This window comes from Lissotriton vulgaris, chromosome 2_1 (assembly GCF_964263255.1).
Source record: "Lissotriton vulgaris chromosome 2_1, aLisVul1.2, whole genome shotgun sequence".
Classification (NCBI taxonomy): domain Eukaryota; kingdom Metazoa; phylum Chordata; class Amphibia; order Caudata; family Salamandridae; genus Lissotriton; species Lissotriton vulgaris.
Window position 1 is genome coordinate 1,571,813,911 of NC_141687.1, and position 14,428 is coordinate 1,571,828,338.

Consider the following 14,428-nt stretch of genomic DNA (forward strand, 5'->3'; position numbering starts at 1 on the left):
TCGAATTAATGTGCATAATGTTTACATTAGTCAATAACGTTTCAATCCTTTTAAGACAAGAGCAGGATCATCATCAGGACAGTTAAAGATACCAGCCTGAATTTATAAAAATGCCTGTGGTGAATAGAAAGAAGGGAGAGAGATTAGGAAGCATCAAATACGAAGTGTAAAACCTAGTACAAGCTGCAGGGCAACCATTGAACAGCCCTGGTGTCAGGCAAGGGCACGGTGCAGGTGGATGGAACAACATAAGAACATGAAGTGGCAATAATACATTCTATAATAAATTACAACATTTAAACTTACATTTCCCAATACATTCAATGTAACAGTAGGGAAAGTGTTGGATAGCGGAAGGGTAAAATGTACTATTCCCACTCCAGTGAGTGCAACAGTAGGGTATGTTTTGGATAGTGGAAGGAATTAAATTTCCCATTCCAACTCCAGTGAGTGCAACAGTAGGGAAAGTGCTGGCTAGTGAAGGGGTAAAAATTACTATTTCCACTCCAATGAGTACAACAGTAGGGAAAGTGTTGAATAGCGAAGGGGTAAAAGTTACTACTCTCACTCCAGTGAGTGCAATAGTAGGGTAAGTGTTGGATAGTGGAGGGATTAAATATACTATTCCAACTCCAGTGAGTGCAACAGGAGGGAAAGTGCTGGATAGTGGAGGGGTAAAAATTACTATTCTCACTCCAGTGAGTGCAACAGTAGGGAAAGTGTTGGATAGAGGAGGGGTAAAAATTACTATTCCCACTCCAGTAAGTGCAACGGTAGGGAATGTGTTGGATAGCATAGAGGTAAAAATTACAATTCCCACTCCAGAGAGTGCAACAGTAGGAAAAGTGTTGGATGACGTAGGAGTAAATATAATATTCACACTCCAAGCAGTTCAAAAATAAAATCTAAATAAATTTAACAATCAAAAATAATATTATAAAAGTAAATAAATGTTTACATTTATAAATATGTTAACATTAAAAAACTGTATATTTAATATAGAAAAAAGATATTTTAAAAGTAATTATAACAAATACCTGCAAATATTATATAAAATAAAAACACCACACTAATAACAAAACACTACTAAATTTTTAAACAAAATATGCTTCCATAATTAACATAATTAATTATCAATTAAACAAATAATAATGAAAAAGAATGATGAATTACCAACACTTTAACCCTATAATATCCACAACACATACCTAAATGAAACGGTAAAATAGTACATTACACATTTAAAATGTATTTTAAAATTAAAAACTATTACTATTAAACAACTAATTATAAAGTAAGTAAAATGTATTTAATACCCATTCTTTACCCCTTTAAAAATAATAACAACACATAAAAAAATAAACTTTTTCAGATGATCTCTAGTGTACCCTGCTTACTTTTAATGCTATGAACAATATTGCATTTATTGACATCTATTCCGATCCGGTAACCTTTGCACAGGAATCCCCGACCATAGACATGCTCACCACATTCATTGAGCTAGTTCCCCCAAACACTAGGATGGTGATAGGAGGTGATTTTAATTGTCAATTTGAGCCACTAGCCCTTCCTACTGACTCTTTGCTTGCTGCAGAGGATTTCATTTGGGTAATTCCTGCATTGCGAATTCCCCTGGTAAGAACATGGACACCATTGGTTTTACAGATCAATGCAGTAACACTAACCCATGCACTGAGAGCATGTAATGGTCGCACCAAGTCAGACCAACCAGGAAAGCCAACTTTTAATAGACTGGGGCAATCATCTTTATTGGACTATATCTAATAGAAGCAAGGATATGGCATTGGGTAGGTGACTTTGCTGTCTGGCCTAGACATGACAGCTGCCACAATGCCTTGGTACTCGACATTAAGGTCCCAGAACTTCATAGTCCCTCAAACTCTAACCCCTTTCTTGGTACTAGCCTATCTTTGGACAATAATAGAAGGCGAATTAGGTAGGAAACACTGAGGCAGTCACCAGGCAAGGCTGCAGCCCCTTATTCCCTAATCATTCCCCCTTTATTGGCAATGGAAAAGGTTGTCCAGACATTTAACACTCTTGATGCTTTCACTGAACTTACGGCTATCCATGTGGATCTCACCACTAGCCTGATGCACTCTAAAGGCCAGAGGCCCCTTAAATCCACTTGGTTTAATAATTCCTGCCGAATGGCAAAGGGTGCCCTCATTGATGCCACAAAATCCAAAGATAGATCTCTCATCAAAACTAGGAGGGCCCTATATAGTAATATTTGAAAGGCAGCCAAAATGGAGTGGGAGTCCGAAAAATGGGATGCGATCAAACAGGCTCTCACTAATAGAGAAATGAGGGTGTTCTGGACCCTGATTTGAACAGTTAGTTCCTCAGAGAACACACCCATTGAACCGAACATCGCTTCAGATGCTTGGAAACTTTATTTCCAATTGGTGTACTCCACTCAGGACATCATTGATCCCATAGAGGGAATCCGGCCAACTGCTGTGGGAATCCCTTTGAAGATGATGTAGGGTTCACTCTGACTGAGGTGCTGAGTGCAATTGGGAAGTTTCCCCTGGGAAAGGCCCCTGGATTAAACAAAGTTCCTGGGGATTTATTTCGGGAATAGCCCAACATCTGGGGCCCATATTCATGTGTAATATTTAATGCCATATTAAGCACCATGAAAATCCCGGATACCTGGTTAGGGGCCAATATCTTTCCAGTTTACAAGAAGCGCTCTCCCCTCCGGCACACAAATTACAGGCCAATAAACCTGATTGATGTAACTCAGAAGCTGTTTGCCAGGATTGTCCTGGAGCGTCTCCAGTCCTGGGTGGATGATCACGAGATTCTAAGTGAGTATCAGGCAGGCTTTCGTAAAAATATTTCTACCATCGACCAAATCTTTAGGCTCCAAATATTATATTGGAAAACGGTGACAATAGAGGGTGGGAGCCTCTACTTAATCTTCGTTGATCTTAAACAAGCCTTCGATTTGGTACCTTGTGTCAAACTAGAGCAAGTGGGCATTCCTCCCTATTTGCTCTCTCTGTTTAAGCGACTACATACTGGAAATCTTGCCCAGGTGAGATACGGGAAATATGGGGAATAAATCCCATGCTTCCAAGTGAATAGGGGAGTTAGGCAGGGGTGTGTTCTGGCCCCCAAACTGTTCTGTCTCTTCTTTAATGCTCTGGTGGACCAACTGAACGAGGTAGACTACATCGATGACCCAAAGCTCAGTCGTGACAAGGTGCCAGCAATGTTGTTTGCAGACGACACCTTGTTACTATCTAAATCACCCATGGGCATCCAAAGGACCCTTGACACCTTCTCCTTATTTTGCAAGAACAGGGGCCTAGTGATTAATTCACTAAAAACCAAGTACATGGTTTTTAATCCTAGTAAAACATCTCATCCTAACCCTACCCTAAATGGTACACAGCTAGAGAGGCTAGCTGTTTTTGACTATTTGGGTGTTATGTTGACGGAAACCTTTGGGTGGGGCCCGCAACAAGAAAAGGCAGGTTTGAGGTTAGCACAGATGACCGGCGGAGTAGCAAAATTATACAGGAACTCAACATCTAGACAACCGGGTCAGTTAACTGAGATCTACAAAGTTCAAATCAGGAGTGCTTTTATGTATGGGGCAAAACTTTGGGGACATCTTCCAGTAGGTGGACTGGTCAAATCTGAGAACAAGTTTATGAGACAGTTCTTGGGCCTACCGCCAAGCATTCCTCGTATCCCCCGATGTATGGATCTCGTTATTAGACCCATTGACGAGCAGATTGGGCTGCGACCCTTGACTTTTTGGTGCCGACTTTGGGCGACTCCCGAACTAACAGCCTATCAGTCAGAACTCAAGGCGATTTTTGGGCTCCCAGGGATGGGAAAACTACCTTGGTTCAAACACATAAAAGATATGTGCCACAAATTAGACCGGCCGAACCTATGGACCCACCCTGAGGAAGTGTCCCCGACAATATCGCAGCTTGAACTGGTTAAAACTTACAGACTGTTTAGACTGGCTGAAATTCAAGGGAGCACAAAACCAGGCCATCTAACCTCTGACTTTCTTAATTTTAAAGATCAGTATTTATTTGGGGGCTACCTCAACACTGTTCATCCGTCCTTGGCAAAGAAACTCTATGTCCAGTTTAGATGGGGTTGCCTACCGGTCCATGCATTTGCAAACAAATGGTCAAAAGCCCCCTCAGTTGGATGTCCTGCCTGTAACAATCAGGAAGAATCATCCAATCATGTTTTTTTCTTTTGTCCAGGATATAATGTACCCAGGAGGTATTGGCTCCTACCAATATGCAGGAACCTGGGGTATAGACAGACACGGGAGGCCTTTAGAGTTTTGAGAACTGACACTCATCCCCGATTGTTTTTGTTGTGTCCTGTTTCTGTTTTTAACTCTATGTGGCTCAGGCGCCGTAAGTTTTTTATACAGTAAATGTCCCCTTCCCATTTCCTACTGCTTTCGACCTTACTAACTCATGAAATCTCTGTTTTAACTGCTTCTTTTTAAATTTGAATGCTTTTTATTTTATTTTATTTTTTTACTTTTTTTATTTTGCAAAAAGAAACAAAGTACAGTGGTGGTCAAACACAAGGCATACTTTCATTGTGCTATACACGTATATGGAGTTCACAGGAAATAGGCAAGTTACATTAAATCATGGGTGTAAGTCTTTGTCTCTTCTGTACAAGGATTTAATGCTTTTTTAACTGCCATGAAATTTGTCTAATTGATTGTACATAGCTATACTCTGTAATGTTTACTGATGCTCTTATTGTCTAAATTCAGTGATGTATGCATTTTATGGTCTACAATGATCGAAATAAAGCTTGAAAATGAAATGGACAAAAAAATAAACAATTACCCAAAATAAATATCAATAATTAACATTTATTAACAAATATATATTATTTAATTACACACAAATTACTTGCCACCCTACAAAATAACTATAAATAATTTGCAATTAATATTTAATATTAATGAAAAACCAATTCTTAATTTATCAATAAAAAAAATACTTCCCACCCTTTACACCTATAAACACCTAAACGCACACCTAAAATTAATTACACATTTACCATAATCAATTACCTCTTCTATACACCCACAACCCGCTACAGAACTAAAGAACACAAAATTCAAATTCAAAAACAATTAACTACTAAAATTGTAACACATATATTAAAAAATATAAACAATAATTATGCATAAAAATAAACATTAATTTAATATAATTACATTACTTCTAACCCTATTCTCCTATAAACCCACAACCCGCTACGGAACTAAAAAATGTGAAATTCGAATAAAAAAAGTTATTAACTGCAAAAAATGTAACACAAAATAAAAAATATAAAAATTCTTATACAAAAAATACATTACATACATGTAAAATATATACTAAAATACATACTATTAATTAAAATATATATATTTTTAAAAACTATCTTTTTTCAAATGATATTAAACACTTCGATATCTTTTAAAGCAATATTACTTACCTTAAGTCGATATTCTTGACCACAATATTCATGCTGTCGACATTTCTCAATCACAATATTTCTGACTATATATTTCTGCAACTCAATATTTTATAACTCCATATTATGTCTGTGCACCGTACATGGCAGCCACTCTAAAGCCTTTTGCCCTTGGGGAACATTTTTGCAGATGAATCCTCAGCGGCTATGGTCAGCCAACGGCAGTGGCAAGGGTGAACGGGCACACCTCTGCTCCATTTCTGAAGGGACGTGCAATAGGGGTGCCTGCTCTCATCCCTATTGTTCGCATTATATAAGGAACCGATGAATCCGGGCTCATCCTAAGATGAAGAGAATACTCTTTGGGGAGAGGAACATGCTATCAGCCTGTAGACAGATGATGCTACAGCAACATTAGAGGATCCTTCCATTTCGTTACCCACCTTCCTTAATGCATTACCTACCTTCCTTAATGAACTGGAGTCATTCAGCCAGGCTGCAGACTTTAAAGTAAATGTGCACAAATATCCAACTCTTAATCTATCACTTCAGACACCCAAACAGCTGCAACACAAAAATCACATGCAATGGGCAACAACATTTATCCCGTATCAGAGGCTTCAACTCACAGCTAAGACCAGACAACAGCAACTCTCAATTATTAGAACTTATATCACCAATTTAAATGAAGTTTACATCACTGGGACATTATGGTCTTTCTTTGCTTGGTTGCATTGCAGCCATAAAGATGATGATTCTACCATAGATATTATTTCTCTTCCAGGTGCTCCCGGTGGAGCCCCCTCCTGGAGTATTACAGAACGTTCAAAAGGAGCATAAACACTTTGTATGGGCAGATCAGAGACCCCACATGAGCACAGACTTAAGCTTTTGATCGCTGACGGATGGAGGCTTAGGAGTTCCCAATCTCTACAATTATTATCAGGCAGCCCAGTGTAGGGTTTTTCTGGAGTGATCCCACGACAAATCTGAAAAGCATAGGCTTTTCATGGACAGAGGCGTGGCGTGGCCTCTGTGGATAAATCCCTTCCTCCACAAATCCACCCAACCAAGAAGCCTTTATCTTTCCCCCATCACTAGATCCTCTTTGGATGCCTGGGACAAAGTAGCTGAGCGGGGTGGACTTTCCTCACTCCCCTCTCCCCTGACGCCATTGGTTGGTAACGAGGATTTCACTCCAGGTTTAGTCTCTCCGCCTCCGGCTTTAAAATACTGAAACCAGATTGGTTATAGATCAACTGGTCACTTATTAGATGTAGCGGGACCTTTACCCTTTGGGAGCCTCCGCTCTGACCATGCTTTACCTGAGACAGGACACCTGCATTACATACAGATCAGACACCGGGTGATGTACCTTTTAGATGTAACTTTTAGAGCAAATCGCTTCCTCACCCCCTTTGAGAGGTGGTTGCTCTCGGAGACATCCAACATACGTTTCATTACTGAACTATATGGCCTACTTTGTCCTGCTACGACCCAGCCCAAATATACAGGTAAGAAATGATGGGAGTTGGAGCTGAGCCTTACTCTGACACAACTTGAATGGGGTATATCCACTACTTGGCTAGGCACACAGCTCGTAACATGGCTAGTATTGAAACAGCTACCAAGATCGCAAGATATTGGTATCTCACACTCAGTAACATGATGAAATCCATCACGAAAACCAGATTTGTGGCGCGATTGTGGCTCATTAGGCATGTTATGCATTTACTATGTGATTGCCACACACTCACATCCTACTGTACACAAGTGCTTGAGTACATTGATACCCATTTCAACACATAGCTTCCTGGTTTCCCTGCCTACATTCATCTGCATCTACCCAACGCACCTTCCCACTCAAGTCTCGCAAGGGCAGACAGATTGGACTTGCACTGGGTGCAGCCCTGCAGAATGTATTGACACATTTGGACGCGGGGCAGATCCCAACAGATCAAGGATGGTTATACCGGTTTTGGCACATACTTGGGATGGAGCGTCTGTCTCTTTCTTATTGAATCAAGGGACCTTTTTTCCCCGAGTTATGGCGCCCGTTCCTGACATTACTGACATCAGAGTTTTGCGAACGCTCCTGTCCCAAATCTCTACGCCTTCTTCAATTACCTGAGACACTCCGTGGCCCTACCTGAGAGAGTTCATGTTATTTTCCACATTAGCCAATGAGATCGCACTTCCTTTTATTCCAATGCTGATTGGTCCTGGGGGAAGGGGAAGTTTTAGGGTTGGTTGGGAAATTCTAATGATGACATGACTAATAGGCCAATGGCTTTGGTGTGCTTTTCTTTCTTGTTGTATAAAACCAAAAAAAGATATTTAAACCATAAAAGCAATCGCAGACATGGTGGTCTGCTGACCCCAGCAGGTTACAATCCCTGTGATGGTAGCGATTCATAGTGGGTCACAATTTACTACATATCTCATGCATATAATTGAGGTGGGTCAATCTGAATTTTGCAAACCAACATGTTTGAACACGTCAGTTCACAAATAAAAGCAGTGCATTTGTTAATATTTGTTGCACAAATTGCAACCAATTTGACCAAATGCATTGTATGAACACAAGGCACCTGATTCCTTGGCAGCTAAATCCCAATGTTCATGTGTTTGTTTACAAGAGTATGCCCCAAAATTAGAACTAGGTCCTGACTTTCTATGCTAGATATGCCTTTATATTTCTGCTTCACATTATAAATGTCACACTTAGGCATACCATTTCTTGGACCATGATCTTCAAATTCCATTTCAGATGTTTACAAACATTATGGAATCAGGAGCATGTAATAAGTATGGTCAATGTGTCCATGAATCTAGGCAAAGTTCGACCAGTAGAGGGCAGCAATGGGTGCCTGGTCCAGATTGGATATATATGTACCTTTAACTGTTTGGATGGTGGTATGGTTCCACATCAAAGTAATAAAACTCTTAGAAGTCACCATTCATGGTCTGCTACACAAAACATAACTTGTGTCCTGCCATCAAAATCAAAACGCATCCAATTTAATTTCAGTATTTTCCAGAGTTCAAGGGTTGTAGTAAATTTGTGAATTTCAACTAAAAAGAGGGAATTAAGTCATCAGGTGTGTGGCTGGATGCATGGACTGGTAAGATTCATGGTTGGTTGAATGCAGGGCTCAACATAGGCAAAAGTTTCAATCCAGCTCTTCTTCCAACACGTACTGCATAGACCCAAAAACTGTGCAATGTGACATATGGATGCCCATTTGGTTGTTTGCAGGAACTAGTCCGAGGTGAGGGCCTCCATAAACCCCATCAGCCATTTGCCGTGGGAACCAAAAACACTGGCTGTGGACCGCTGTTGATCTGCTAATATTGCTTTAAAAAACTCGTCAAAAATTCAGAAGAAAAAGTTAAGATAAATCTGTGGTTCAAATCCTGTAGCATTCACATTGGATAAAACTATGAAACTCACTGCCAAAAGTACAGTTAAAGAGGCTTAACAATTCTAAATTAAAATGTAAAAATGCCTGAAATTGATCAACAATTGTCCACTATACAAACTATAACACATGCCCACTCATAGAAAGTCTGCTGATATATCAGGTAGCAGGAGAAGGAGACAAAAGTAACCTTTATTTGGAAAGTAAAGAGCATAATCAAAGCCTGACTTCATCAAGTTAGGTGTTTTCCAAAATGAGTTTGAGTTGTGTCTCCCATCATTAAGCCGAGATTTAAGTCAGGAATTTAAACTTAGAGATTTGATAACAAATATTCTTATCTTCTACATCTGCTCCAGGTTTGTTTTAGCAGAGAAAAAACAAGGGGGCATATTATCAAGGGGGTTTATCTCCGCTTTTTTGGCTTTAAAAGCCAAGAAAGCGGAGATAACATTATCTCCCTATTATCAAGCTGTCGCTAACACCAGTTAGTGACAGCTAATAGGAAATAGCGACCATCTTGGGCCCCGCTTTGCATGTCAGTGATATTTATCACTAATGACATGCAAAGTGGGCGTGCCAAGATGTTAGCGACTGGAAACAGTCCCTAACATTGCTATCTCCTATTACCAACTTTTGGAGATATTCGCGCTAAGCGCGAATATCTCCAAAAGCTAACACCTGCCCTGAGCAGTTCTTAGCCATGTTATCCAATGGGAGGTGGATAACATGGCTAAGAGCATTTGCTCGATAATGCATGAATATCGCTGACTTTTCAGCGATATTCATGCATTGCGGCCGTTTTTTATCGCATTTGCGATAAACCTTGCTAATAGCAAGGTTTATCTGCGATAAAAATCGCCGATGTACGGCGATAATTTTTGTCTCTAAACAAGTTAGAGACAAAAATTATCGCTAGTTGTTGGTAATATGCCCCAAGGTTTTGTTGGAGTCAATCTGGGATTGTTCCTTATGAAAAGCATGTAGTATTCAAGGCCCACATTTATTAAAGGATTGTGTTGCCCTTGCATCATACAGGTGACAAAAGGGAACACAATCTTAAAGTTAAATTTTACCCTGCCAAGCAAGGCCAGCTTGCCTGGCCCTGCATTCTTTAGTAAATCTGGAGTAATGCATAGCAACACACGTCACTGCCTTGTGTTACTCCGAGGTGAGAAGGTGTTACGTGGTTGAGGGTGCATGGTCCCTCACATCTGCCGGTGCTTTTTGGTGCATTTACAGATTAATCAAGACTGGTAAACCTGGAATCGCATCAAAATTGTATGCCTACCCATTAGAGTCAAAATGAGAAGAAATAACTTTAATTCTCCTTGTTGATGTCTCGTGAGAGTACTGTACGAAGAGGAAATGCCTCTGAGGATTGTTTTTGTATGGCAAGGTGTCATTTCCTGCATAAAAACAATCTGGCTGACACGCAGGCATTCTTCCTGCATGGGGTAAGGGTGCCGGCATTGGCACTAGGAGCCCACAATGCACCAGTGCCAGGAGAAGGCAGAAATGCACTGATTTGTTTATATATACAGCACCTTCTTGCCCTCTCCATTTGATGCAGTGGAGCAAGTTGTCTTGTTGCATTGTGCTGCATCGTTTAATGATAAATCATGATAGCTGGGAAGACTCTTTGAGAAAAAGGTATCTGAGAGATGTAAAAAGGGCTTAATCTTGGCAATAGCATTAAGCACTTAATTCAAAGTTAATTTTCAGTCTTAAAACCCAATAACTCCAGACTCCTGTGGTGTGCCACCAAAGATGTTGTAGTGAAAAGGGGAGAGTTCTCTTTTTTCATCCTAGCTTCATAAAAGGCAGAGAACTCTTCCTGTCTTTTTGAAAATGTTGGAGAAGTTGCATTGGGTTCTCTGAATATGGAATAAGACACCAAATTTGTTCAGAGGCTAAGAGGAATAGTAAGCATTTTGAGTGCTTAAGTGCTGACCTTTAATTGCTGTCATCTCTTGATTATTTTCTGCACACTCCTGTCCATATCATATTTGCAATGTGCTGAGCTATAAGCCCTTTGAGTTTTTTCCCACTGGAGAGATACATTGTAAAACTTATGCACAGTATTGTTATCCAGGTATTTGACCCATTTCCTTGGTTGACAGCTGGTAGGGAACTGAAAAGGAGATGAGGAGGAGGAGTCAATAAAGATGAGCCATACTAACCTTCTTTCCGACATGGAAGGACCAGAATAAAGCTCTATTTGTGCATGGTAATTAAGAATAACTAATTGAATAAAGTTATTAATTCTTAGGAATTAGGACCAAAGTGATACAGCAGGTTTGTTTGGAGCTCCACAGTGAAGAATGAGCTATCAATGGAACATATTGGTGTCTGAAGTCATTAAAGATTCTATGGCACATTTGATAATTTTGCCAGGGCCTTTCCTATACCAGTCACATGGCTGATGCATGCTACTTAAAGATACTTTTACTAAAAGACAAGGGAACCCACTAGGTAAGCAAGGACCTGGGGTGTTGATTAAGCTAAAGACAAAGGTCCTTGACAGGTAAAATGACCACTTCAATAATTATAGGCCACAATATGCACTATAATGAAAAAAAGTCCAGCCGGACTTTGAAGTTTAATTCAATGCTTAAATATGTTTGATCAGACGAACCAACAATGAAACAGTGGGACACAATCCTGCATCCACAATGCTACACACACATTAGACAGTACATATAATTAGGGTATTTCAGGCATATAGAAAAAAGGAGCAAAAAGGAAATTTACTGTGCATTTGCTTCACATATGTGGGAAACACATGGTTTTTTGGCACATAATAGTACACTAGTGTTTAAACCACATATTGTGTCGACGGCGTTTCGATCCAGTTAATAATAAAGGATCATCATCAGGACATTCATTGCTTGCCTGAATTTAAAAGCCTATATTAACAGGGAAGAAGGGAACATATAACAGAACATTAATTAAATGTGTCACTCATAGGACATTGCTAAAGCAAACTCATACCAAGCTTAAGGTGCTAATTGTCATTCAGGTGAAAAGGTGTCAGGCAACCTGTGCCAACCATCCACGGCGCAGTAGTGAGCAAACCATGCCAGGCTCGAAGTATGTGTCGTGAACATGATGTGAACAGTTGGTGCCTATAGCATGCTATAGTGGTATGTTTCAAGGTAGTGGAAGGTAGTAAGCCGTGCACGTACCACATAGGTGGCACAAGGATTTTGAAGTAATGTACATGGGGAAATAATTACATAGGCGCGGGGTATAATGGAGTAGAAGGTGATCCGGCATCCAGTTCTAGAGCCTGGGGATGATGCGGTAGAACTAGCTGAACAATCAATTCTTACGGTGCCTGAGAAAAATGAGCCCAGATTAAACGCTACCCAGGTTAAAATTACCTGGCAAACCCTAATAGGTACAAGGAAGAATGGCTTACCTAGTGGTTTGTGGTTATCAATTGACCACGGAGGGGTGAGCCTACAACGCAATAGGTTTGTGGAGGGGCTGGCACGTGCGCATTATACCTGTTAAGGGTATACAGAAACCAATTCATGTATCGGTAGTAACCCTACTTACTAGTTAGCGCGATCCTAAAGTATGGCGCTTACCCCACAGTGGAGTTGAACAGGATCCCAATGGGGCTGAAGGGAAGCACGTTCCCGGTGATTAATCCGGTTGGTTTAAATTAAGAGGAGCTGGTGTCTGAAGTCATTAAAGATTCTATGGCACATTCGATAATTTTGCCAGGGCCTTTCCTATACCAGTCACATGGCTGATGCATGCTACTTAAAGATACTTTTACTAAAAGACAAGGGAACCCACTAGGTAAGCAAGGACCTGGGGTGTTGATTAAGCTAAAGACAAAGGTCCTTGACAGGTAAAATGACCACTTCAATAATTATAGGCCACAATATGCACTATAATGAAAAAAAGTCCAGCCGGACTTTGAAGTTTAATTCAATGCTTAAATATGTTTGATCAGACGAACCAACAATGAAACAGTGGGACACAATCCTGCATCCACAATGCTACACACACATTAGACAGTACATATAATTAGGGTATTTCAGGCATATAGAAAAAAGGAGCAAAAAGGAAATTTACTGTGCATTTGCTTCACATATGTGGGAAACACATGGTTTTTTGGCACATAATAGTACACTAGTGTTTAAACCACATATTGTGTCGACGGCGTTTCGATCCAGTTAATAATAAAGGATCATCATCAGGACATTCATTGCTTGCCTGAATTTAAAAGCCTATATTAACAGGGAAGAAGGGAACATATAACAGAACATTAATTAAATGTGTCACTCATAGGACATTGCTAAAGCAAACTCATACCAAGCTTAAGGTGCTAATTGTCATTCAGGTGAAAAGGTGTCAGGCAACCTGTGCCAACCATCCACGGCGCAGTAGTGAGAAAACCATGCCAGGCTCGAAGTATGTGTCGTGAACATGATGTGAACAGTTGGTGCCTATAGCATGCTATAGTGGTATGTTTCAAGGTAGTGGAAGGTAGTAAGCCGTGCACGTACCACATAGGTGGCACAAGGATTTTGAAGTAATGTACATGGGGAAATAATTACATAGGCGCGGGGTATAATGGAGTAGAAGGTGATCCGGCATCCAGTTCTAGAGCCTGGGGATGATGCGGTAGAACTAGCTGAACAATCAATTCTTACGGTGCCTGAGAAAAATGAGCCCAGATTAAACGCTACCCAGGTTAAAATTACCTGGCAAACCCTAATAGGTACAAGGAAGAATGGCTTACCTAGTGGTTTGTGGTTATCAATTGACCACGGAGGGGTGAGCCTACAACGCAATAGGTTTGTGGAGGGGCTGGCACGTGCGCATTATACCTGTTAAGGGTATACAGAAACCAATTCATGTATCGGTAGTAACCCTACTTACTAGTTAGCGCGATCCTAAAGTATGGCGCTTACCCCACAGTGGAGTTGAACAGGATCCCAATGGGGCTGAAGGGAAGCACGTTCCCGGTGATTAATCCGGTTGGTTTAAATTAAGAGGAGCTGGTGTAGTACCTGTGGCCAGAATAAAAGGACATAAGCAAGCGTGCCACGGTGCGTTAAGGGGGCCTGAGTGACATGACCCAAGGGAGGAACAGCTTACCTACGGATTGCCGATTGAAGCTCCTGTGGCGGAGCGCGGTAGCCTGTGATAGGGCTCCTGGAAGAAGAAAATGCGGGGCCGTATGATTATCTAATAATTAGCTCAATGCGCGATGAATCGGGTAAAGGGGATGACGCTTACCTCGGGTTCACAATGGAACTCAATTCAGTATCCCGGTGCATAGTTGCGCCGTGGAACCTCTGGTTGTGGGCGTGCTAGGGAGAAATAAGCACGGCGGCCATGCTGAGATGGGAATAAGGGTGGGCGTAAAATCCGTTTCGCGGGCGAATTTGCGGATTTTCCGCGATTTCGCGATCCGCGAATCTCGCGAAATAGCGGTAAAATCCGCAATTCAGCGGGGACGAATTTTCAGCCAAGCAAGGGTTACAGCAGCA

General features: G+C 40.9%; 1 protein-coding gene across 1 annotated transcript in view; it reads left to right on the forward strand.

Moving 5' to 3' along the window:
* Positions 1–2,662: 2,662 nt before the first annotated feature.
* The window catches only part of LOC147732922 (histamine N-methyltransferase-like), a 284,151-nt gene continuing 272,385 nt past the window's right edge, over positions 2,663–14,428 (forward strand). The window contains exon 1 of the mRNA XM_086955067.1: positions 2,663–2,837. Coding sequence (XP_086811193.1) covers positions 2,663–2,837 — 175 coding nt within the window. The remainder of the gene's footprint in view (positions 2,838–14,428) is intronic.